This window comes from Cetorhinus maximus, chromosome 21, assembly GCF_964194155.1.
Source record: "Cetorhinus maximus chromosome 21, sCetMax3.hap1.1, whole genome shotgun sequence".
In the NCBI taxonomy this organism is placed as follows: domain Eukaryota; kingdom Metazoa; phylum Chordata; class Chondrichthyes; order Lamniformes; family Cetorhinidae; genus Cetorhinus; species Cetorhinus maximus.
The window spans coordinates 78,740,831-78,766,230 of NC_135899.1; the positions used below are offsets into that span (position 1 = coordinate 78,740,831).

Here is a 25,400-nt window from a genome sequence, read left to right on the forward strand (position 1 = left end):
AAGCCTCATGACTAGCTAGTAGATATTTATGAACCACTGGTTTGACCTCTGCTACGTATTTTGTATACTTTAGGCAGGATGTCAAGGCCTTGGAGACGGTGCAGAGGAGATTTACCAGAATGGTACCAGAAATGAGGGACTTCAGTGATACCAAACGAGCTGGGGTTGTTCTTCTTAGAGCAGAGAATGTTGAAGGAGATTTAATAGGGGTTTGCAAATTTACAAGAGTTTTTGATCAAGTAAATAGGGAGAAAGTTTCTACTGGCAGCAGGGTTGGACATAAATTATGACGGATTATCCAGGGCAAAATGAGGACTTTTTTCTTCAGGGAGTTGTTACACAGAGATCATGTTAACTGGATTGGAAGTTGGGACTGGCAGGATGGGAGAGAGAGTTTGGGAGATTTGTCTTCTTTCATTAAGCCTGTTTCTCTCTATTGTCCTTGTTCCTAATAGCTGATAAGCCCAAAAGACAACAGGAGCTGGAAAAATTACTTCAGCTTCAGAATCAAGTGTGGGAAATGGAGGTAAGAGATCATCGGAACCAAGATTCATCACACCATCTCCCACTCAAACTCATTTTTTGCATGACCCTCTTGCTTCTCAATCTTCTCTTACTCCAAGCACTGAAACCTGTGAATATTGTACTCCATTTCCCTCCTTGAACCTGATCTACGGGGTGGGGGAGTGGGGGGGAGTGGCGGGGTGGGGTGGGGGAGGTGATGGTGGAGGGGGCACAAATTTAAGGATTTTATGTTAAGGAGGGTGGGTTTCTGTGCAGGCAGCAGGTTAAACATCTGAAACTACTAGTGTGCCAGGAAGCAGTCAGGAACCTGTTGACTTCCTGCCGCTAATCTGAGCGCGTTCCTCAGCGAGTAAGAAACCCCTGATATAGGGGGTCTGAAATACAATATGCTAAATGATCAATAGCTGCAGTTTTAACCCAGAATTCTGACTTTAACTCTCTGCTCTGTGGACCTCGCCAGGGAAAAAAGGCAAGAAGACAACAAGAGTTGACAGGGCTGAGAAATTGACAGGCAAAAAACCCTTTGAATGCTGAGATCAACCAGCTGCTTCATTGCCAAAGCTTATGTTCACAGGGCCTGTTCTGAGTGTGCTTCCACAGCTTTGGAGGTGATTTTCAAAATTTGAGAGAGAATTTCTATGATCTCGGAGGGATTTTTTTTTTTTGTCTTTTAATCTGCACTTCACAGCTTTCAGCCTTCATAGCAGCATGGGAGAAGCATACGCAGCTCCACCTTGGACCTCAGACAAGGCACAAAAGGAGCAGCACCAGCAGCAGCAGCAGGAACAGCACCAACAGCAGCAGGAGCTGCCTTCTCCTCAACCCGCTGCTGCTCCACAGGACAGAGTGGGTGAACACAGAGCTCCAGCTCATAGGTGGCAATGCCCCCAAAACAGGGTGTACAAATGAAGGATTAGCTCCCTGGTCAGGACTGAGCACCAGTGCCTCAGACTTTTCTGTCAGATAGTCACCAACGTTTTTGTAGCATCCTGGAAGAAGACCTCGTTCCAAGAGGACAAGGTGGGCATGCATTGCCAGCAGCGGTCAAGGTCGCCACAGCCCTTCATTTCTTCACCCTGGCTCCTTCCAGAGAACTGCTGGTGACATTTGTCGAATGTCAGAATCTGCTGCTGCCCACCACGGCATCTCCCGGGTGATGGATGCCACGTTTTCCACTTGTGTGCAGTTCACTACTAATGAGGTCAGTCAGAAAGAGCGGGTGCTTGGGTTTGCTCCTCTGGTCAGATTTCCACAGATTCAGGAAGTCATAGATTGCACAAATGTGGTAATCAAGGCTCTCCAGATCACCCAGGAGTATTCATCAACCAAAAAAGATTGCACTCCATCAGATCTGCAAGCAGTGAGAGATTATGATGCATGGTGTAAGATTACCAGGGAGCTGCCATGATGCCTTCAAGCTGTTTAAAAGTCCAAATCATAAAAGTTCCATGATCTACTTTATTTGTAAAATCCTCAATGATTTTTCCCTTCTCAATCCATTCTGGTTCTATCCCCATAGGTGTTTGTCCAGGCCAATCCTCCGAATGGTTTCCATAATTTTACATGAGATTAATGTTTGTCTAATGACATTTGGTTCCCCCTCTCATGTACCCACTAAATCCTCATTGCTGGCCCTTGTGCTCTGCAAATTTGCTCCCTCATGTTGTTCAGCAATTCGAAACACAGCTCCCAGGAACACAGTGCGTTATTCCTTGGGGTCCCTTTAAGCTACTTGGTTCTACCTCCTTCATAGTGTCAGCCATGTGGACATCACTCACGGTTCTGAGTCAGAAGATGATGGGTTCAAGTTCCACTCAAAGACTTGAGAACATAACCTAGGTCAACACTCCCAGTGTGGTACTGAGGGAGTGCTGCACTGTTGGAAATGTTGTCTTTTGGAGGAAATGTTAAACTGAAGCCCTATCCACACTCTTGGGTAGAAGTAAAACATTCCAAGCCACTATTTTGACAGAGAACAGTGGATTTTTCCTGGCCAATATTTATCCCTCAACCCAAATCACTAAAACAGATTATCTGATCATTTATCTCCTTGGCGCTTATGGAACCTTGCTATATGCAAGTTGTTTGCTGCATTTCCTGTGTTACTTCAAAGGTACTTCACTGGTTGTAAAGTGCTTTGGGGATTTCCTGAGATTGTGAAGGCGCTACCTCAATTCTAGTTCTTATTTCCTTTTTACGCTTAGAATATGAAATCATGTATTAATATTATTGTGTCTCATATCGTTTGCTATATTCTTCCTTTTCTACTCAGTATTTTCCCAGACTATCCCTTCCCTTTCCTCTGTGTGCTCTGTGAAGGTTGTTTCAACTTTTGGTTGCACCCTTCAACTATTTTGGCTACGTTTTATGATGGACAATTCTAAGCCTGTCTCCTGGTCTCTTGTGATACCTTTTGTGGGTCAACGAATCCAAATGGGGCTGAGTATCCCAGCCACCTACAACTTCAGTCTCATCTAATGCTGACATCTAGCTACAAGGTCCTGGATGGAAAGAACTTGCATTGATATCACACCTTTCATATAACATCTCAAAGTGCCTGACAAACAATGAATAACCTTTTCAAGAGTAACCACTGTTGCTTTTATAGGAAAACCTGGCAGCCAAAGCAATGCACTGCAAGATCCCTCAAACAACAATACAGCAAAAGACCAGTTAGAAAAAGAGAATATGCTGGACACGTATATCTAGAACCTGTAAAAGCAAGTTATAGCATTGCAGTTACCAAGCTGGAGTACTAATCCAGTCTTTACAGAAGCTGACTCACCTACCATGGGTTTACCAAGTTAAAATCTTTTTGGCGATGTTAGTTGAGGGCCAAATATTGGCCAGGACATTGGCAGAGCTCCCTGCTGTACCTTGAATCGTGTCTTGGGACCCTTTACACCCACCTAAAAGACAAATGTCTTACCTGAAAGGTGGCACCTTTGACAGTGCAGCACTCCGTTAGTAAGGGAATTTGATTAATACTCGAAGGGGAAAATGTTGTAGGGCTTTGGGGAAAGGGCAAAGACAGGGAATAGGAATAATTGGATTGTTATTTCAAAGGGCTGAATTTTTGTACTCGAGGCGGGTAACGGGAGTTGAGAAAATTCCCAGCTCCACCCACCCTGCCTCGAGAGAAAGTGCCCTCCAGGATGGGATTTCTGGGCTCTCGGCCAAGCCTCTTTATGTATTTCAGGCTGAGAGTCCAGAAATCCATTAACCCATTGAAACACCTGAGCCTCAGGGAAAACACTGCTTAATTGACAGCTCTGACTCTCTGATCTATGCTGTTAATTTCAAGTGCCTGCAGTTTGTGCTATTGATACTTTAAAGGGTCTGGATGAACGATCCTTTTATTGGGCTGTAGTAAAGAGCTTTTTTTAAAGAAAGTAGAATGTTATCAATGACTTTTTTTTAAAGATACTACTGTCACTATAGGGTTTATTGCTTCTATACAGTGTATGGTGGGTGAATGGATATGGGAGTGTCATAGGTTGGCATGGGGGGGCATGTAGAGTCAAAGCAGGTGATTGGGGGCATACCTTGGCATGGAGGCATGAGGGGCCATAGAAATTGTTTGGGGGCATACCTTGTCATGAGGGGCTTTAAGGGGTGAATGAGAATCATACATTTGCAAGAGAGGCATGAGGGGCAGTAGGGGTTTTTCGGGTATAAACCATGGCATGGGGCATGAGAGTCCATAGGGGGTGAGTGGGGGTCATACCTTGGCAATGGGGGGCATGAGGAAGACTTTTTGAAGTTACCTTTCAAAAGATTCCCTCATGCAGCCAATGGTTTACAACAGCTCTTGAGGCGCCATGAACCGCGACTGTAAGAAAAGCTGGCCCAACTCCATGAAAATTGCGGCTCAGTAGAACGTGCCTATCCCCGCAACAGAGCCGGCCGGACTGGGAATGCAGGATTTGTGCTCATGACCCAGACCAGCCCACACCCTTAAAAGACACTCCTGAAAATCGAAAATGCCAGGAATGGGGTTGGGAATCCTGGAATAGGGGACACACCTGCCATTTTTAAAGTGCTCCTGAGTCATCTCAACTCAGTGAAAATCCAGCCCAAAGGGTCAGCACAGATACATGAGCTGAATGGCCTCCTTCTGTGCCATATCATTCTATGATAGCGTGTTGCTTATGTCACCTTTTCAGAGAGTGCTTTGAATAAAGTTACTTCCTTTTAAATACCCCTTTAAAAATCAATCAAAAACTGCATGAAGAATGGAGAAGTGTGCTGACATGTTTCGTGTTGTTTTCTGTAGAAGTTCCTGAATGATTACGGGATGATCTGGGTCGGTTCAGAGAAGGATGAGGCCAGTAGTGTGTATCTAAAGGAAGAGGAGGAGCCCCAGGAGCTTCCCAATCCCAGTGGGCTAATTTCATACCCAGGTAAGTCGTAGGGTTACTGGATGAGGTCTAGCCCTGAAGCAGAGTATGAGGCTCTGGTCACAGCAACCCAGGGAGCTTGTGATCCTGGAGAGGGTGCAGCACAGACCCTAGATATCTAACATAGATGTTGGACTGAAACTTCTTCAGAGCTTCCCTCACTAGCCCCCAGCACCCCACCCCCTCCCCACACCTTTAAAGACATTCTTTATAAATTCAACATCTGGAAGTGGATTGACTGGGATAAATTGTGATGGTTTCAAAACCGTAGGAACATAATTTAGGGGACTGTATGATTAAGTTTACTTTTTTCTAAGGAGAAAGTTAGTCTGGAAGGGTAATTTTATTTACACCAACACCCCATTTTAAATAGAATTACATAGAAGTTAACAGCGCAGAAACAGGCTATTCAGCCCACCTGGTTCATGACAGTGTTTATGCTCCACAAGAGCTTCCTCCTAACCTATTTCATCTGACCCCATCATTTCCTTATATTCCTTTCGCCCTAATATGCTTACGCAGCTTCCCCTTTGATGCATCTGTTATTTGCTGCAGCCACTCCTTGTGGTAGCGAGTTCCACATTTTAACCACTCTCTGGGTAAGGAGGTTTTCCTGGAATTCTTTATTGGATTTATCATTGATTATCTTAATGACTGCAAGTTTTGGACTCTGGAACTTAACTTTGACGGGAATTCTTAATACAATGAAGCCATACTCCCAGTGTGGAGCGAGCGTGGGCTGGTTGGTCAGTGTGCGTGTGTTCGTGTTCAGTGCCCGTGCATACCTCATGTTGGGAGTGTGGGATCTCTGAATTTACATCCAATCGTCTCCAAGTCTCGTGGTTTGGTCTTTCCCTTCACCCCCCCACTCCCCACCCGCCATGTCAGCTGAATCTTTGGACTAGTCTGATACAAAGTGCCCAGCCAGCAGTGTGGCTTTCCCAGGGTTGTGTAACTCTAGATTGGTTCTCAGGGCTTTTCCAATTATACTAACTCACTATATTCATCCGTCAACCATTTCCACTAAATCAGCGTGATCCTTTGGAACGTTCAGCAGTGGCTGTTGCCAGTGTAGAGTTCCACAGCTGCTGGCAGCCCTTTGGCACGTTGGTCAAATGGTCAATCTTCATGTGACAGTCAAGATTATAGACATAAATGTATTGGTGTAAAGATGCTGAACAATAACGACAATTTGCATTTATGCAGTGCCCTTAACGTAGTAAAATGTCTCAAGGAGCTTCACAGAAGCATTATCAAATTTAATACCAAGCCAAACAAGGAGAAAATAGGACAGGTCAAAAGAGGTAGGTTTTAAAGCGCATTTTAAAAGATGAGTAAGAGTCGGAGATGTATGAGGAGGGTATTCCAGGGCTTGGGGCCTGAACAGATGAAGACATGGCCACCAATGGTAGAGCAACGAAAATCTGGAATGCACAAGAGGTCAGAATTGGAGGAGCACAGAAATCTCAGAGGGTTGTAGAGTGGGAGAGGTTACTGAAAGTAGTATCGAGTTATGGGACTGGAGGAGGTTGCAGAGACAGGGAGGCTTCCAGCTTCAAGACTGCCCCTACAATCACTGTAAAGTGAAGCATTTCCGCAGACCTTTCTTTGAAAGGGTTGGAATTACACAAAGTTTTGAACATCAGCTTCTGGAATATTCCACATACTGGAATGGTACACAATGATATCTTCAGAGAAAGGTCGGATTTGAGATGTTATTGTAAAGTTACAGAAACTTAGTCTGCAGTGAATTATGATAAATAATATTGTATTAGTGTAACATTAAAATACATTTATACACTGCCTTAAAATCCATTACACACAATGTAATTTGAGTGATGAGAATTAAGATCCCCTTATCTGTTGGTGGAAGGACAAATATTGATGAGGGCATTGGAAGAACTCCCTGCATTTCTTCCAATAGTGCTTATGGATAATTCTGAATATGTCCATCAGAACAGGCAGACGGTGCCTCCAACACTATCATGCTCCTGCAGTACTGAAGCATTACCCCAAATTTTGTGCTGATGTTCTGGAACAGAGCTGGAACTCATTCCTCTCTAATTCAGAGGCAAGACAGCTAGCCACTGAACCAAGGTTGCTGCATATATTCTAATCCTGACGTTGCTCCTTACGTTCAGACTGAAGTGTACCTGTAGAGCAAACAATGTAAAATAGAATTTAGTTACTTTCAGATAGTTGTGAATTCCTAAGCAGTGTTTCTTTCAAGAGCAGAGGCTGTACTGCTAATTGATCTTTTTCACAAGGTTAAACCACAGAGCTGTTAGAACATTGCTGCAAAAGCACAGGGCATGTATTGTGACTGGTTTGGCTCAATTCCACCTGTTGGAATGAATCAAACAGCTCGGTCCAACGCACAAATTATTAGTGTTATTTCTGTTATCTTTTAAAGTGTAGTGAACTTTTTGATCACAGTAGGTTTTTTTGAAAGGAAAACTTAAAACTGTAGAACTTGATCTTTTTATGAGTCTGATGGGAGATGAACACAAATTCAATTTTTCTCTCATTGGACAGACCTCATTTTACTCCCATGGCTTCCTTTAAAAGTTTCCTCCAACAAAACATAGTCATAGAGCACAGAAAAAGGCTCCTCAGCCCATCGAGCCTGCGCCGATCAAACAAGTACCTAACTATTCTAATCCCATTTTCCAGCACTAGGCCCATAGCCTTGTATGCTGTGGCATCGCAAGTGCGCATCCAAATACATCTTAAATGTTATGAGGGTTTCTGCCTCTACCACCCTTTCATGCAGTGAGTTCCAGATTCCCACCACCCTCTGGGTGAAAAAATTCTTCCTTACATCCCCTCTAAACCTCCTGCCCCTTACCTTAAATCTGTACCCTCTGGTTATTGATACCTCCACCAAGAGGAAAAATTCCTTCCTGTCTACCCTATCTATGCCCTCATAATTTTATACACCTCAATCATGTCCCCCCTCAATCTCTTCTGCTCCAAGGAAAATAACCTCAGTCTGTACAATCTCTTGTCATAACTAAAACTCTCCAGCCCAGGCAACATCCTGGTAAATCTCCTCTGCACTCTCTCTAGTACAATCACATCCTTCCTATAATGCGGATTTCACAACTGCACGCAATACTCTAGCTGTGGCCTAACCAGCGTTTTATACAGTTCCAGCATAACCTCCCTGCTCTTATTTTCTATGCCTCAGCTAATAAAGGCAAGTGTCCCATATGCCTTCTTAACTGTATCTACCTGTCCTGCTACCCTAAGGGACTGGTGGACATGCGCACCAAGGTCCCTCTGATCCTCGGTACTTCCCAGGGTCCTACCATTCCTCGTGTATTCCCATGCCTTGTTTATACTGCCCAAGTGCATCACCTCACCCTTATCTGGATTAAATTCCATTTGCCACTGATCAGCCCATCTGACCAGCCCGTCTATATCCTCCTGTAATCTAAGGCTATCCTCCTCACTATTTATCACTCCACCAATTTTCGTGTCATCCGCGAACTTACTGATCAACCCTCCTACATTCAAGTCTAAATTGTTTATATGTACCACAAACAGCAAGGGACCCAACACTGATCCCTGTGGAACCCCACTGGACACAGGCATCCAGTCACAAAAACACCCCTCGACCATCACCCTCTGCTTCCTGCCACTCAGCCAGCTCTGGATCCAATTTGCCAAATTGCCTTGGATCCCCCGGGCTCTTATGTTCATTATCCGTCTCCCATGTGGGACCTTATCAAAAGCCTTGCTGAAGTCAAAGTAGACTACGTCAAATGCATTGCCCTCATCGACACACCAATTCACCTCTTCAAAAAATTCAATCAAATTGGTTAGATGTGACCTCCCCTTAACAAAACCATGCTGACTGTCCTTGATTAATCCCTGCCTCTCCAAGTGTAGATTAATTCTGTCCCTCAGAATTGCTTACAATAGTTTCCCCACCACTGAGGTTAGATTAACTGGCCTGTAGTTCCCTGGTTTATCCCTTCCTCCCTTTTTGAATAACGGTACTACATTGGCTGTCCTCTAGTCCTCTGGCACCTCTCCTGTGGCCAGAGAGGTATTGAAAATTATTGCCAACGTCCCTGCTATCCCCTCCCTTGCCTCACTCAACAGCCTGGGATACATTTCATCTGGGCCTGGAGATCTATCTACTTTTAAGCCTGCCAGACCACTTAGAACCTCCCTCCCTCTCTATGCTGATTTCTTTAATTATATCACAGTCCTTCTGATTTCCATACCCACGTTGTCCCTCTCACTTGTGAACACCGACACAAAATATTCATTTAGAACCCTACCTACGTCTTCCAGCTCCACATACAAATTACCACTATGGTCCTTAATGGGCCCTACTCTTTCCCTAGTTATCCTCTCACTCTTAATGTATTTGTAAAATAACTTTGCATTTTCCTTTATCTTGCCTGCCACTGTTTTTCATGCCCCCTTTTTGCTCTCCTAATTTCCTTTTAAAGTTCCCCCCTACACATTCTATATTCCTCTAGGGCTTCCGCTGTTTTGAGCCCTCGGTATCTGCCAGGAACCTCCCTTTTTCTCTTTATCCAATCCTGTATATCCCTCGACATCCAGGGTTACAACTTCTAATTGTGTAATATCTTTAACATAAAATACATTCCAATATGCTCCATAAAACAAAATGGACCAAGAGACAGCAGTGGTGGATTTACAGCTAGTGGGGCCCCGTGCTCAGTTTTCTTGCCACCCCCCGTCCCCCGTCCCCCTCCACGGACTCGACAGGCGAAGCCAAGAAAATACACTAATCGATCAGTGTTTCTTCACTTGTAAAACTATGTCTGTATGATTGATGCCTTGTTGAAATCCAAGCTTACCTCTTGTCTGAATGATGGTAAAGAGGGTCAATACTGCAACATGAGGTAAGCAAACATGGAACTTGCTGATGAGAAAAGCCAAAAACCAAGGACAGATTATACATAGAGAGGGAGAGAGTGTCTGCAGTTAGGAGAGGGAAGCTGACTAGTTGCCTATTCGAACATCGCTATGTCAGTCTGTTGGTATAATTTTTTTCAGAGGTGGAGTCAGCAGACTGGAGCCCCCCTCCTGTGCCAACAGTTTACTCAGGCAAAACAGCACTGGCAACACATCTGTTACCTAGGAGACCCGAGAAACATTGCACTTTACTGAGGTCTCATCGCTCAGTGGAATCTCCCATAACAATGTTGCTCAGTGGAAGAGCATGAGCTGCTGGTGTGGTTTCAGGCTGGCCCGTGTTACAATCATTTAAATTAAAATCAAATTAAAACTCAGCTCAAGATCAATGTTTCAATCTTTGACCAAACTGGCCGAGGTTTTACTGATACTCCTCTCCCTATCAAAGCTTGCTGATTATTAAGGGAGAATGGGGATGTGTGTCATTGAGGTCCAGGGACTGCCCAGCAGCTTCCCTCCAACACCTGACCACGGTCCATTTTCCAGTCCGGTTTCTGGACACGATGACTGGAGTGAGAGCCAAGGAATGATTCTGAAGATGTGACTATCAAACCAGCTGATAGGATGTAGCCCGGAGCAGTGTCAGGTGAATCTGTCTCTATTTATTTCCTGTCATTGAGTCTAACTTGGCATTATTGAGGTAAGAAGCTAGCCGTGTGCATGTGTGTGGGCTACAATTCCTCCTGTCCCAGCATGGTGGACTGGTACTTTTAAAATCGCCTCCATAGCCATACCAAAATTTAAAGGCTTACAAATATATAGCACCTTTCACCACCAGCAGAAATCCCAAAATCTGTACATCCAATGAAGTACTTTTGAAGCGGGAGTGTGGGAAACGCCACAGCCAGTTTATACCCAGTAAGCTCCCACAAACATTGTGATAATGATCAGAATCTGTTTTGTGTGATGTTAATTGAGGGATAAATATTGGCCAGAACACCTAGGGTAACTCACCTGCGCGTCTTCAAAATAGCCTCATGGGACCTTTTATATCCAAAGGTAGCATCTCTGACAAGTCACCACTTCCATGGACTGTCTGTCCGGACGGGAGTGGGACTTGAACCCACAACCGTCTGACCCAGAGACCAGACTGCTAGCACCAGAGCCACCGCTGACACCATTAGCCTGTGGCCCTGGCTATTCATTCAAACAACCAGTCAGTGAGCTCCCTACTTGCATTGGTGATCATGGGCTGAGGGGAGCAGACGGACTTCACTATTGTTGGGTCAAGCGAGTTGGCTCACTGTGTGCCCCTAGCGGCCTGCTCTAGGCTGGTTAGCAAGTGGCACACCTTGTATCAGAGAGAGTGTATGTGGGAGGATGTCTGTCTAGATCTATCCCTGTGCTGACTGTGATCAGCTGGAGTGTACTGCACCTTAGCCTGCCTTTTAATGAATAGGTAGGTGTACAGGGCTATCTGTTGAACCCTGTGACTCCAGGCAAGTCTGCGCTGTCACGATAAAAAAAGACCTCCAGTCACCTAGAGCACAAGAGTAAGCTTGCGGGGAACATAAAAACTGACTGTAAAAGCTTATATAGGTATGTGAAGATAAAATGATTGGTGAAGACAAATGTAGGTCCCTTACAGTCAGGAACAGGGGAATTTATAAGGGGAACAAAGAAACGGTTGACCAACTAAATACATACTTTGGTTCTGTCTTCACAAAGGAGGACACAAATAACATACCAGAAATGTTGGGGAACACAGGGTTTAGTGAGAGGGAGGAACTGAAAGAAATCAGTATTAGTAGGGAAATGGTGTTGGGGAAATTGATGGGATTGAAGGCTGATAAATCCCCAGGGCCTGATAACCTACATCCCAGTGTACTTAAGGAAGTGGCCCTAGAAATAGTGGATGCATTGGTGGTCATCTTCCGAGATTCTATAGTCTCTGGAACAGTTCCTACAGATTGGGGGGTAGCTAATGTAACCCCACTATTTAAAAAGGGAGGTAGAGAGAAAACAGGGAATTATAAACCAGTCAGCCTGACGTCGTTAGTGGGGAAAATTCTAGAGTCCATTATAAAAGATTTAATAGCTGAGCAGTTGGAAAACAGTGACAGAATTGGACAGAGTCAGCATGGATTTACGAAAGGGAAATCAGGCTTGACAAATATACTGGAATTTTTCAAGGATGTAACTAGTAGAGTTGATGAGAAGGGGCCAGTAGATGTGGTTTATTTGGACTTTCAGAAGGCTTTCAACAAAGTCCCACATAAAAGATTAGCATGTAAAATTAAAGTGTATGGGATTGGGGGTAGTGTATTGAGATGGATAGAAAACTGGTTGGCAGACAGGAAACAAAGAGTAGGAATAAACGGGTCTTTTTCCGAATGGCAGGCAGTGACTAGTGGGGTACCACAGGGATCGGTGCTGGGACCCCAGTTATTCACAATATATATTAATGATTTAGATGAGGGAACTAAATGTAATATCTCCAAATTTGCAGATGAGACAAAGCTGGGTGGGAGGGTGAGCTATGAGGAAGATGCAGAGATGCTTCAGTGTGATTTGGACAAGCTGAGTGAGTGGGCAAATGCATGGCAGATGCAGTATAATGTGGATAAATGTGAGGTTACCACTTTGGTAGCAAAAACAGGAAGGCAGATTATTATCTGAATGGCTATAAATTGAGGGAGGGGAATGTGCAACGAGACCTGGGTGTCCTCGTACACCAGTCACTGAAGATAAGCATGCAGGTGCAGCAGGCGGTAAAGAAGGCAAATGGTATGTTGGCCCTCAAAGCGAGAGGATTCGAGTACAGGAGCAGGGATGTCTTGCTGCAATTGTACAGTGCCTTGGTGAGACCACACCTGGAATATTGTGTGCAGTTTTGGTCTCCTTATCTGAGGAAGGATGTTCCTGCTATAGAGGGAGTGCAGTGAAGGTTTACCAGACTGATTCCTGGGGTGGCGGGACTGACATATGAGGAGACATTGAGTCGGTTAGGATTATATTCGCTGGAGTTCAGAAGAATGAGGGGGGATCTCATAGAAACCTATAAAATGCTAACAGGACTAGACAGGGTAGATGCAGGAAGGATGTTCCCGATGGTGGGGGAGTCCAGAACCAGGGGTCACAGTCTGAGGATATGGGGTAGACCATTTAGGACTGAGCTGAGGAGAAATTTCTTCACTCAGAGAGTGGTGAGCCTGTGGAATTTGCTACCACAGAAAGTAGTTGAGGCCAAAACATTGTATGTTTTCAAGAAGAAGTTAGATATAGCTCTTGGGATGAAAGGGATCAAAGAATATAGGGAGAAAGCGGGAGCAGGCTATTGAACTGGTTGATCAGCCATGATCATAATGAATGACGGAGCAGGCTTCCTAACACAGCATATGAAGCAAGAGTGTAATCCCCAGGCTTCATTCGCCAAACATAGGCCAGTCACTGCCTTTGAAGGCTGCAAAGAGTGCTTTTCCTTTTTATGGCAGCGGGCTAAAATATGTTAAACATTTGCCAATACAACATTGTGCATTAAAATCATTGCTTCCTTTTTCATTTACATTTACTTTGGAACTGTTAATAAATACTCCAAGTCCCTTTGGAAATCCGTTTGTGCAACACACAGATTGCCCGGTTCAGTTTATATCTTCTCTGCAGTGATAAATATTGTCTCCAAGTTTCAATTAACCAACAATTCAGTTTGAATTTGAGGGGCGAGGGTGAATGGATCGAGTGTACAAGGTGTCCCACTGAGTCTAATATATGTCTAAACCCAAGCGGTGGGGTCGCAGGGCACAAACTGGTGACAACAGGACCTGTCGACCATTATAGACACCACCCAACTTTCCATTGAGGTCAATGGAAAGAATTATCGGTTGGATATGTTATAGGCGGTTGATGGATTACCACTTGAAATTGGATTTTATCCCCTCAATTGCACTTTCTTACTTGGGTGGCAATCCAGGCACTTCCTGGAAATGTCTGAAATTGGCATAAGACAATCCCGAGTTTCAATAGTTTGAAGTTAAGCCCTTATCTATCTATTGGTATCACCCATGGCTCAGAGGGTGGCATTCTTACCTGTGAATCAGTAGGTCATGGGTTCAAATCCCATTCTAAGACTTGAGCACTATGGTAACATTTCAGTGCTGTACTGGTTGAGGCATTAAAACCAAGCCCCAATTGGAGGTAAAAGTTCTAGGGCTGCCAATGATTAGCCTGGAGTCTCCAGGAATTGAAAATCATTCTCCAAGACACTGCTGTATGCAACCCTGGAGAAAAATCAGAGGAATGTTAAAAAATGCTTATTTTTGGTAGCTTTCTTTGACCATTTCTCTTTACCTGATTTTAAAAAAATGAAAATTGGAGGGGAAAAGGCTGTTTGGCTGACAGTCAAACATCATCCAATTGGGTAATGAATCTTTTTGCTTTCCAGTTGGCGTGGGAAGGCAGTTTGTCACAAGGATGGATGTGTCGGCCAACTAATGGCTGGAGCATGGAGACAAGTCATGTGGCTAAACCTCCAGGAATGCATTTAATCATAAAATGCTGGAAAAACTCAGCAGGCCCGACAGCATCTGTGGAGAGAGAGAAACAGAGTTAACGTTTCAAGCCTGTATGACCCTTGTCAGAGTTCATGCAGACCCGAAATGTTGGGCGGAATTTTGCCCTCGTCGGGCGGGCGCAGCGGGTGGGCCTGGGAACGGTTGCAAAGATGACTGCCTCCCACAATTGGGCCCCGACCGCGATTTCGGCACTGGCTAGCCAAATAACAGCCAGCCAGTGTGAAATGTGCGCTGCAGCGCTCAGTGCTGCTGGGGTGGGGACAGGAGGAGATCGAGTGCTGAACTTCACACTAGCGCGGGGGTGCACTCAGTGCACAGATCTGCCTCAGGGAGTTGAAAATTTTTAACAATAAAAATTAAAATATTTAAAATAATGAAAACATGTCCCCTCATGTGACTCGGTCACATGAGCAGGGACATGTTAAATAGGAGCGTTCAAAAGTTTTTATTTTTTTAAATCACTGGTCAAAACCTCATCCCGCCTGTGGATGAGGTTTCGCCAAAAATGCAGAGGCCGCTTGGCCTTTTTGCCCGCCCGCCAACCGAACAGTTGGACGGGCAGCGAAAATTTCCAATCAATTCATTGATTAAGGGCCTCAATAGGCCGCTTAATTGTCAGCCGACTCCCGCATGCACCAACTGATCAAAATATCGCACGAGTGTGCAGTGATGTTGGGACGCTCGCCCAACGTCATCGTGTGTCATTTTAGGCTCGTTCAGGTCGGGCACGCTCCCGCCCAACAAAGGAAAGATTCAGCCTGTTAACTCTGTTTCTCTCTCCACAGATGCTGTCAGACCTGCTGAATTTTTCCAGCATTTTCTGTTCTTATTTCAGATTTCCAGCATCCGCAGTATTTTGCTTTTATGCATTTAATCATGATTGGCAATTCTAAAAAGTCCCACAGCACTGTTTGAAGAAGAGCTGGGGAGTCACCCTTGACTTATTTTGTGAGAATTAGGAAACATTTATGTGGAACATTGCCTCAGGTGATTAAATGGGTGAAGAAAAATCCCTGAGGGAACTTGTACCTCTCCCATGTAGCTTTTGTAGCAAAACTGTAAACTCCTTTTACTCAACCTATTATTTTGTTGTGTGTAAACCATCCATGTGCTCATTATTCCCTGTGCCATCCACCACCACCCCCCTTCACCCAAGTCTGTGGTGCACCTGTTCTGGTGCTCTCTGCATACCTCCTCCCGAACTCCCCCCGCAGGCCCAGAGAGACCCCCCCCCCTCCACCACCTGTTACCGTTCCCTGTGCCCCCTGCCCCTCGTCCCATCCCCATGGTAGGTTAAATCTTTTGTTATGTTCCTGGAACTATTGCTAATACTGGATTTCTGCAGTGACCCTAGCAAAATAATTTAGAGCCGAGAACTGTTGCTGTAGGATGTGACTAGTTTGAATGTGGTTTGGAGGCTTGATGCAATAGTTTGTAAACCTGCTGGCAGCTGCTTTATGTGAAGGGATCACTGTCTTTCACATACTTCCTCTTTGCTGCTATGGTCATGGCTACATAGTCTCACATCATGTCCTCAATTTATTTACAAATTGTATACTTTCAAAACTGACTGTACCTAAAGCAAACCCTCTTATGGCTGGGTATTGAACTGAATGTTCCCTAACCTTAGCTCAATCGTTAGTGGTTCTTTTATCTATGAGCTCATATTGTATATTGCAGCAAGATTCTGTGTAGTTGCTTTCCATATGGCATCAGTATTGGAACAGGAAAGATCTGTACCGTTGGGATGGTCTCCACCTGAACCGATCTGGGACCATTGTTCTAGCGAAAAGGGTAAATAGGGTGGTCAACAGGACTTTAAACTAGAAAGTGAGGGGGGAAGGAAGGGTAAAACTCTAAGAAGTATGACTAATGGGAAACAAAGCAGCAGGTTAGCGTGTTGGGGGGTGGATTCAACTTCATGGAAAATTATGAAAAAACTGAAAAGAAAGAGCCCAAGAGAGGCTATTAAAGTCCCCAGAACACAAAATAGGACAGTGTTTGGAAAGGGCTAGGAATCTAACTTCAAGCACATCAGATAAAGGGACGACAATGAGAAAGGGGACGGGAAATACAGGACTGAAGGTGTTGTATCTGAATGCACGCAGTATACGAAATAAGGTAAATGAGCTTGTGGCGCAGATTGAAATTGGCAGGTATGATGTGGTGGGCATCACGGATGCAAGGGAATCAGGACTGGGAGCTAAATATCCAAGGATATACATCCTATCGAAAAGATAGGCAGGTTGGCAGAGCGGGTGGGGTTGCTTTGTTAGTAAGAAATGAAATTAAATCAATAGCAAGAAATGACGTAGGGTCAGATGATGTAGAATCTGTGTAGGGAGAGCTGAGGAACCGCAAAGGTGAAAAAAACCATAATGGGAGTTATGTACAGGCCTCCGAACAGTAGTCAGGATGTGGGCCACAAGATACACCAGGAGATAGTAAAGGCGTGTAAGAAAGGCAAGGTTACAGTGATCATGGGGGATTTCAATACGCAGGTAGACTGGGAAAATCAGGTTGCTAGTGGATCCCAAGAAAAGGAATTTGTAGAATGTCTACGAGATGGCTTTTTGGAGCAACTTGTGGTGGAGCCCAATAGGGAACAAGCAATCCTAGATTTAGTAATGTGTGATGAGGCAGATTTGATAAAACAGCTTAAGGTGAAGGAACCCTTGGGAGGAAGTGACCATAATATGATAGAATTTACGCTGAAATTTGAGAGGAAAAAGCTGGAATCAGATGTAACGGTATTACAGTTGAATAAAGGCAACTACAGAGGCATGAGGGAGGAGCTGGCCAGAATTGACTGGGAGATGAGCCTAGCAGGAAAGACAGTGGAACAGCAATGGCAGGGGTTTCTTGGAGTAATTTGGGAGACACAGCAAAAATTCATCCTTAGGAAGAAGAAGCATGCTAAAGGGAGGACAAGGCAACCATGGCTGACAAGGGAAGTCAGGGACAGCATAAAAGCTAAAGAGAAAGCATACAATGCGGCGAAGAGCATTGGGAAACCAGGGGATTGGGAAACCTGAAAAAACCAACAGAGGACAACTAAAAAAGAAATAAGGAGGGAGAAGATTAAATATGAGGGTAAAGTAGCCAGTAATATAAAAGAAGATAAGCAAGAGTTTTTTTAGATATATAAAGGGTAAGAGGGAGGCAAAAGTGGACATTGGGCCGCTGGAAAATGACGCTGGAGAAGTAGTAGTGGGGAACAAAGAAATGGCGGAGGAACTGAGTAGGTACTTTGCGTCAGTCTTCACGGTGAAAGACACGAGTAACATCCCCAAAGTTCAAGAAAGTCGGGGGGCAGAGGTGAGTATGGTGGCCATTACCAAGGAGAAGGTGCTAGGAAAACGGAAAGGTCTGAAGGTGGATAAATCACCTGGGCCAGATGGATTACACCCCAGAGTTCTGAAGGAGATAGCTGAAGAGATAGTAGTGATCTTTCAGGAATCACTGGAGTCAGGGAGGGTCCCAGAGAACTGGAAAAATTGCTAATGTAACCCCCCCATTTAAAAAGGGAGTGAGGCAAAAGACGGGAAATTACAGGCCGGTTAGCTTGACCTCAGTCGTTGGTAAGATTTTAGAGTCCATTATTAAGGATGAGATTTCAGAATACTTGGAAGTGCATGGTAAAATCAGGCAAAGTCAGCACGGTTTCATCAGGGGAAGTCATGCCTGACAAATCTTTTAGAATTCTTTGAGGAGGTAGCGAGTAGGTTAGACAAAGGAGAGCCAATGGATGTTATCTACTTGGACTTCCAGAAGGCCTTTGACAAGGTGCCGCACAGGAGGCTGCTCAGTAAGATAAGAGCCCATGGTGTTAGAGGCAAGGCACTAGCATGGATAGAAGACTGGCTGTCTGGCAAGAGGCAGAGAGTGGGGATAAGGGGGTCCTTCTCAGGATGGCGGCTGGTGACTAGTGGAGTTCCGCAGGGGTCAGTGTTGGGACCACAACTTTTCACTTTATACATTAATGATCTAGATGAAGGAACTGAGGGCATCCTGGCTAAGTTTGCAGATGATACAAAGATAGGTGGAGGGACAGGTAGTATTGAGGAGGCGGGGAGGCTGCAGAAGGATTTGGACAGGTTAGGAGAATGGACAAAGAAGTGGCAGATGGAATACAATGTGGGGAAGTGTGAGGTCATGCACTTTGGTAGGAAGATTAGAGGCATTGGCTATTTTCTAAATGGGGAGAGAATTCAGAAATCTGGAGTGCAAAGGGACTTGGGAGTCCTAGTCCAGGATTCTCTTAAGGTTTAACTTGCAGGTTGAGTCGGTAGTTAGGAAGGCAAATGCAATGTTGGCATTTATTTTGAGAGGACTAGAATATAAAAGCAGGGATGTGCTGCTGAAGCTTTATAAGGCTCTGGTCAGACCACATTTAGAATATTGTGAGCAATTTTGGGCCCCGTATCTCAGGAAGGATGTTTTGGCCCTGGAGAGGGTCCAGAGGAGGTTCACGGGAACGATCCCAGGAATGAAAGGCTTAACATATGAGGAATGTTTGAGGACTCTGGGTCTATACTCGATGGAGTTTAGAAGGATGAGGGAGGATCTGATTGAAACTTACAGAATACTGAAAGGCCTGGATAGAGTGGACATGGGGAAGATGTTTCCATTAGTAGGAGAGACTAGGACCCGAGGGCACAGCCTCAGAGTAAAGGGAAGACCTTTTAGAACAGAGATGAGGAGAAACTTCTTTAGCCAGAGAGTGGTGAATCTATGGAATTCATTGCCACAGAAGACTGTGAAGGCCAGGTCATTGAGTGTATTTAAGACCGAGATAGATAGGTTCTTGATTGGTAAGGGGATCAAAGGTTATGGGGAGAAGGTGGAAGAATGGGGTTGAGAAACTTATCAGCCATGATTGAATGGCGGAGCAGACTCGATGGGCCAAATGGCCTAATTTCTGCTTCTATGTCTTATGGTCTTATGGTCATATTTGCAGGTCTCCATGTTAGGATCACTCGCCTCCTTAGTTCTCTTATATGTATCATGGCATCAATTTTAGGCATCTTGTTGATGAGTGAAATTTTCCATTTTGTGGCACATTTCAGTTTTTTCACAGCTGGCATTGTGCTGATCCTGCAAGACACATATGGATGCGACTGAGGTGCTCATGCACAACATATTCAAATGTAGCCTAAAGATAACCAAACTGTTTCAGCAGTCTGGTTGAGAGAGTTTCGAAGCTCAGTTTGCAAATTAATGTTAAACTGGCATTTACTCAGGTTGTCAATGGAACAATAGAGGTTCGGCCAGCATCTTGGTTTTCAAACATGGTGGCTCTAAATAAGGACCGGCATTCTGAGTTAATGCAAAACTCTAGGCCATATTCATAACCATTTTTTGAAGCATCAAACTTTACTATGTCAGTTGTAATTCTAGCATGCTTTACCTTGCTTTAATTCCTGATTTTAAACATCTCAAAGTAAATGGGTAAAATGTTTGTAGACTACTAAACGAAAATGAGAAATCCTGATCTAAATCATTTTACTTTGTAGCAATTGTTTCAAGCTCTTTACTAGGTCACCAGTCGCTCTGTTTACTTGGGATGTGTTAGAGTTGGAGTTACGCTAATCCAGTGGTTGGGGGTTGCTGTTGTCTAATGTTTGGGGGGGGTTACAGTAGTTCAGTCATTGGGAGTTACAGAAGCCCAATGGGAGTTGTTAGCCCAGTGGCTGTGGGTTACATTAGTCCAGTGGCTGAGATTACGTTAGTCAGATTATTAAAGATACAATTGTCCAGTAATTATGGTACTGGACTAGTAAACCTGACTTTGAATCCCACCATGGCAAGACAGGAAGTTGAACTTAACAGGAACACAGACAGCCATTCAGTCCCTTGAGCATGTTCTGCCATTCAGTTAGACAATGGCTGACAAGTACCCCAACTTAATTTATCTTGTTTTTGCTCCATGTCCATTGATACCTTTAACTGACAAATCTATCAATCTCTGTCAATGGCATTCGACCCACCCCCACTCCACCCCCACCCACCCCCCCCCCCACCCCCCCACCCCGGCCCCAGGAATAAATCTGGCACCAGTGAACAAAAGCAGAGGGTAAAAGCTGCCAAACTGTTGTTTAAAAACTCAACTGATTCTAGCCCACCAGAGACGCCATTCCACACTGTGTGATTAACTCTTAATGCCCCCTGATTATAAATAGGCCACCAGGGATGGGCAATAAATGTTACCTTGCTAGAGTTACCTGCATCCCAATAGCAAATGACTTTAAAAACATAAGGTTCACCCTGGCCTTCAATGTACTACATGTGAGTAGGAAATCATCTGTGTCACATCACCACCTATCCCATCTCACTAAACCTGGCTAAACTTTTACTTCTCGCTGAACTCAGCGACAGTGCTGATAATTCCTAGCCTCATGCAGCCATGAGGAAAGCCATCATGCCTGTGCAGGCTTTCTGAACGGGCAATCCAATTAATTCCACTCCCGTGCTCTTTCCCCATAGTACAGCAAATATTTCCTTTCCAAATATTTATCCAATTCTCTTTTGGAAGTCATTATGGAATCTGCTTCTGCCACTCTTTCAGGCAGTGCATTCCAGATCACAACAAATTGCTATGTTTAAAAAAAGTTTCTCATGTCACGTCCAATTGTTTTGCCAATTATCTTAAATCTACGTCCTTGGTTATCAATCCTTCTGGCATTGGAAACAGACTAAATAGGAAGAAGTTATCATAGAGAAGCTCTCTATTAAATCTTATTTAAACCATCCGTGCTGGGGAACAATTCCAGCTTCTACAATCTCTCTGATCATCCTTAGTAACATGCTGGCAAGTCTCCTCTAGAAAGTCTGAACTCCAGAACTTCACATTTTCCTAGCACTAATTGCTATCCCAGTTTCTCTGCATTGTTTTCACTTGGCCAGTTGTGTCCTAGATTGTAACATACCTGAGGAACTTTACTTCTTTAATCCCTTTCAATCTACCCCCCTTACACTGTTGTGAACTATTTGGATCTATCCCTCCAGAAAGAAGGGACTCTGGGATTGGGATTCAAATCTGATCCTCTTCAATTTGTCTGTTTGGTAATCATATGTTCTTTTTCGATCTGATTATTATGGCCTGGAAGCAGAGTAACTTTCAAAAAGAATTAGATATATATTTGGAAAGAGCAGGGGGTATATGACTAATTGGATAGCTCTTTCAAAGAACTGTCACAGGCATGACGGGTAATATGGCCTCCTTCTGTGATGTTGTCTTGCTACAGTTTTATAGGATGTTGGTGAGACCACATCGGGAGTAGTGTGTGCAGTTTTGGTCTCCACATTTAAGAAAAGATGTGCTTACATTGAGGCAATACGGTGAAGGTTCACTAAGTTGGTCCCTGGGATGAGGGGGTTGTCTATGATGACAGGTTAAGTATATTGGGCTTATATTCTCTGGAGTTTAGAAGAATGAGAGGCGATCTCATTGAAACCTACAAAATTCTGAAGGAGCTTGATAGAGGAAACACTGAGAGATTGTTTCTGCTGCTCTGGGAATCTAAAACACAGTGGCATAGTCTCATAATACGGGGCCGATCGTTTAGGACTGAGCTGAGAAATTGCTTCACTCAAAGGGTTGTTTATCTTTGGATTTCCCAGAGGGCTGTGGATCCTCCATCAATTAATACATTTAAGGTTGGGATAGACAGATTTTTGATCTCTCAGGGAATTAAGGGATAAGGGGAGCGGGTGGGAAAATGAAGTTGAAGCTTAAGATCATCCATGATCGTATTGAATGGCGGCACAAGCTCAATGGGCCATGTGTTCTACTCCTCCTATTACTTGTGTTCTTGTATCTTGAACACAGGTTTCATTTGCAAACATTCTGCAGTGCTTTCCGCCCACACTCAGTGTGAAGAAATTGTGGCTTTTAGGTGAAGCAAGTAAACTGAAAATAAATGCTGAGTGCTAAAAAGACATTGTTGATCAGTGTAAATGAATGGCTTAGGGGACCTGCTGTATGTTATTGCATGTATCAGATGTGATGTCTTTCAATGCAGCTGATGGCTTGCTGGTATCATTGTTCAGTGTCAAGTATTGGCCCACAATGTCTACACAGGATAGTGTTGAAGCCAGCAGAGTGCCACACAAGGCCGAATAGCCAGTTCTAAAGCAGCTGGGTAGAAAACTGAGTATAGATTCCAAAAATGTGCAAAATCAATCCACATTCAGAAACAGCCCAAATCTGCCACCTTGGGGTAATTGTAGAGCAATTTACAATTCAAAGTGGCTTGAGGGATTCCGCCAGAATAGTGTATAGGCTCTGAAGTAGAGACACATGCTGTGATAAAGGGGTGATCCTAACAAAATCAAGTGCAAGCATTCCAACCAATCCAAGAGCCAGTTCCTAGCTGCTGGACAAACTTTGGCGACATAAGGAATCCCTGCATTTTTCAAGGGTAAGGTAGTTAGTCGGTAATGCTCCATAGGCTGGAGAGGTGTGCCCTCCAGCCCAACAGGACCCCCTTTTTCTTTTTGATTCGGGAGATCAAGACCAGTTACCTCCCGTACCTCGCCAGTCTCAGCATTCAGCTGTCTCCACGACGATTTATGTTTGGTGACACAAAAGCAAAGTACTGCATTTGCTGGAAATCTGGTTTAAAGACAGAAAATGCTGGAAACACTCAGGTCAGGCAGCAAATGGGGAGGTCTCTGATGAAGTGGAAGGCAGGAGTGATGACATGGCAAAAAGGATGATGGTAAAAGGCAAATCTAGGTGGTAAAAGTTCAATTTAGAGGATCCAGAAGTCGCAACATCAGAATCATCACCAGCTCACCTTTTCTGTGGGGGGGAAAAGGGAGTAGTGGTTATGAACTTTTTCACTTATTGCCCTTGAGATGGTGGTAGTGAAAGTGGTAGGTGGCTTTCTTGAACACCGCAGTCCATGTGGTGCAGGTGCACTTACCGTGCTTTTACTGTAGTTCCAGGATTTTGACCTAGCAACAGTGAAAGAACGGCAATATATTTCCAAGTCAGGATGGTGTTTGGCTTGGAAGGAAACTTGCATGTGGTGGTGTACCCAGGAGCTTGCTGCTGCCCTTATTCTTCTAGGTGGTGGAAGTTGCAGGTTTGGAGGGTGTTGTTGAAGGAGCCTTGATGAGTTGCTGTAGTGCATAAGGTTACACAATGCAGCCATGGTGTGCTGGTGGGGGAGGGAGTGAATCTGACATTGATTTCAACAGTGTTGAGCCCTGAAGCTTGTGTTGTAGCAGGAACAGTACAGGAGGCAGAGGCAGGACCATCTGCTGTAGCACCTTTGGACCATACTGTCTTCCACCTGACCCTGCAAAGGTGACAAACACACTGGGGTAAGTCCAGACATGTTTCTAATCTCACACATCCGTTCCACCGAACAATTGCCTTAAACCTTTTCTTCAAGCAATGCTTCCTGTCATAATCTAGTGACTCTTTGTTGAGAGAGCCTGCTAGTTATTTTTGATAGTGGGCTGCCCCACCCATTCGACCATCACTGTTGTATTGTCTCTGTTTCAATGGCTATTACATTTAATTTAGTTTGCTGTGGTTTACTTACTTTTGCCTTGCAAAATAGAAACTCTTCATTATCAGTCGAAAAAAAAAGAAAAAAATAAAGATACCCATTCTCTACAATTCAATCTTACACTACCAAAATATCTCTCTTTCGGCCTCCACACGATCTCTTTGTTTCTCCTTTGTGCACACATTCTTCTGGGAAGTGAGTGATTTTAGGAGCCACCATTTTCAGAAAATGGCGGCGATTATTTTAAACTGGTCCAGCCAAGTGTTATTGCTGCCCAGCCTCCTGTATCAAAGCCAGTGATGGTTTGTCTTTCTTTCCCACAGGTGACAGTGACCACGATCCTGTAACTAGGGAGAGCAGCGTGCATCAGCCACAGCAGACTGATGTGACCGACCTCAGTGAAAGTGGCTCACAGCCCAGATCTCCTCAATCAAGGCCGGCTTCGCCCTACAGTGAAGCCCTGCCTCGAGAACCCCAGAGCGACCTGGAGAAGGATATAATCGCACTCCAGGATGTTCAGAGTTCTATCCTGGCCTCCGATTATCCCAACCTGGAGGAGCCAGTTATCAAAGGCATTCAAAAGTTGGAGCATAACATGAACAGTGTGATTCAGGAGGTCTCAAGTACCCTGACTGCCCTCAATTACACCCTCGGGCAGATTCTACGGTCTCCTGCAGTCACCAATAGAATGGACAAGAATAAAAGCAGCAGAATGCAAGATGAAGTACCTCTAGAGCAATTTTAGGGACATGCACATGACAGGAGTTACCTAACACTCAAAGGTCATAAAGTCTCAAAAAAACATAATTTGGCATTCAGAAATCTTTCTTTTTCCAGTTTTTTTTTTCTTCTACCCAATGAATTGTGCTTGCTCTCAGGGCCTGGGAGTTTTACCCCTTCACATCTCTTTTTGTTATTAAAGGTCACAGTCTCCAGGAAAAAATAAATCCAGGCTTAACGTCAACGTTTTATCTGGCTCTCTATATGCATCTATCGCCATTCCCTGGTCAGGTTCTAATATCGCATCTGGTACAGTGCGGAGAGAAGAAGGGGTGCTTTAGTGTTGAAGTCTGACACACACAAGAGTTAGAAGGCAGGGAATTTTACTCTGTGATCTAAGCAATGCTCATGCTGGACAACCAGAACTGTATAGTGTTCCATTTGCTACATCCTGATGAGCACAAAATAACCACCTCCGCTCCTGACAGTTAGTCGTTGCCACCAACTTTTATTTTGTGCCGGGTATCTTCTGAGCAGGTCGAATGAGATAATGGTTGGTCAAATAAATGTGTTAGAGATATCTGAAGCGGGACTGGGAGCCATAATGGAGAGCTAGGGTACAATGGAGCAAATGGGTTTTCTTCATCCTTGAACTATGTTCTGAACCATAGTTTTGCCTCCTGAACCAACAAGCCATGTACACTAAATAACACATGTGTATGGCATGCAGCAGGCCTAAGTCACAGGGTAACATGTGCACA

The 25,400-nt window shown here is 44.4% G+C and overlaps 1 protein-coding gene across 2 annotated transcripts in view; it reads left to right on the forward strand.

Moving 5' to 3' along the window:
- ubxn11 (UBX domain protein 11) overlaps positions 1-25,400 on the forward strand; it is an 85,028-nt gene that overhangs the window by 15,513 nt on the left and 44,115 nt on the right. For both annotated transcript variants that reach the window (XM_078567206.1, XM_078567207.1), the window contains exons 6-7: positions 456-526; positions 4,802-4,928. In XM_078567206.1, the coding sequence (XP_078423332.1) occupies positions 456-526; positions 4,802-4,928 (198 nt within the window). The remainder of the gene's footprint in view (positions 1-455; positions 527-4,801; positions 4,929-25,400) is intronic.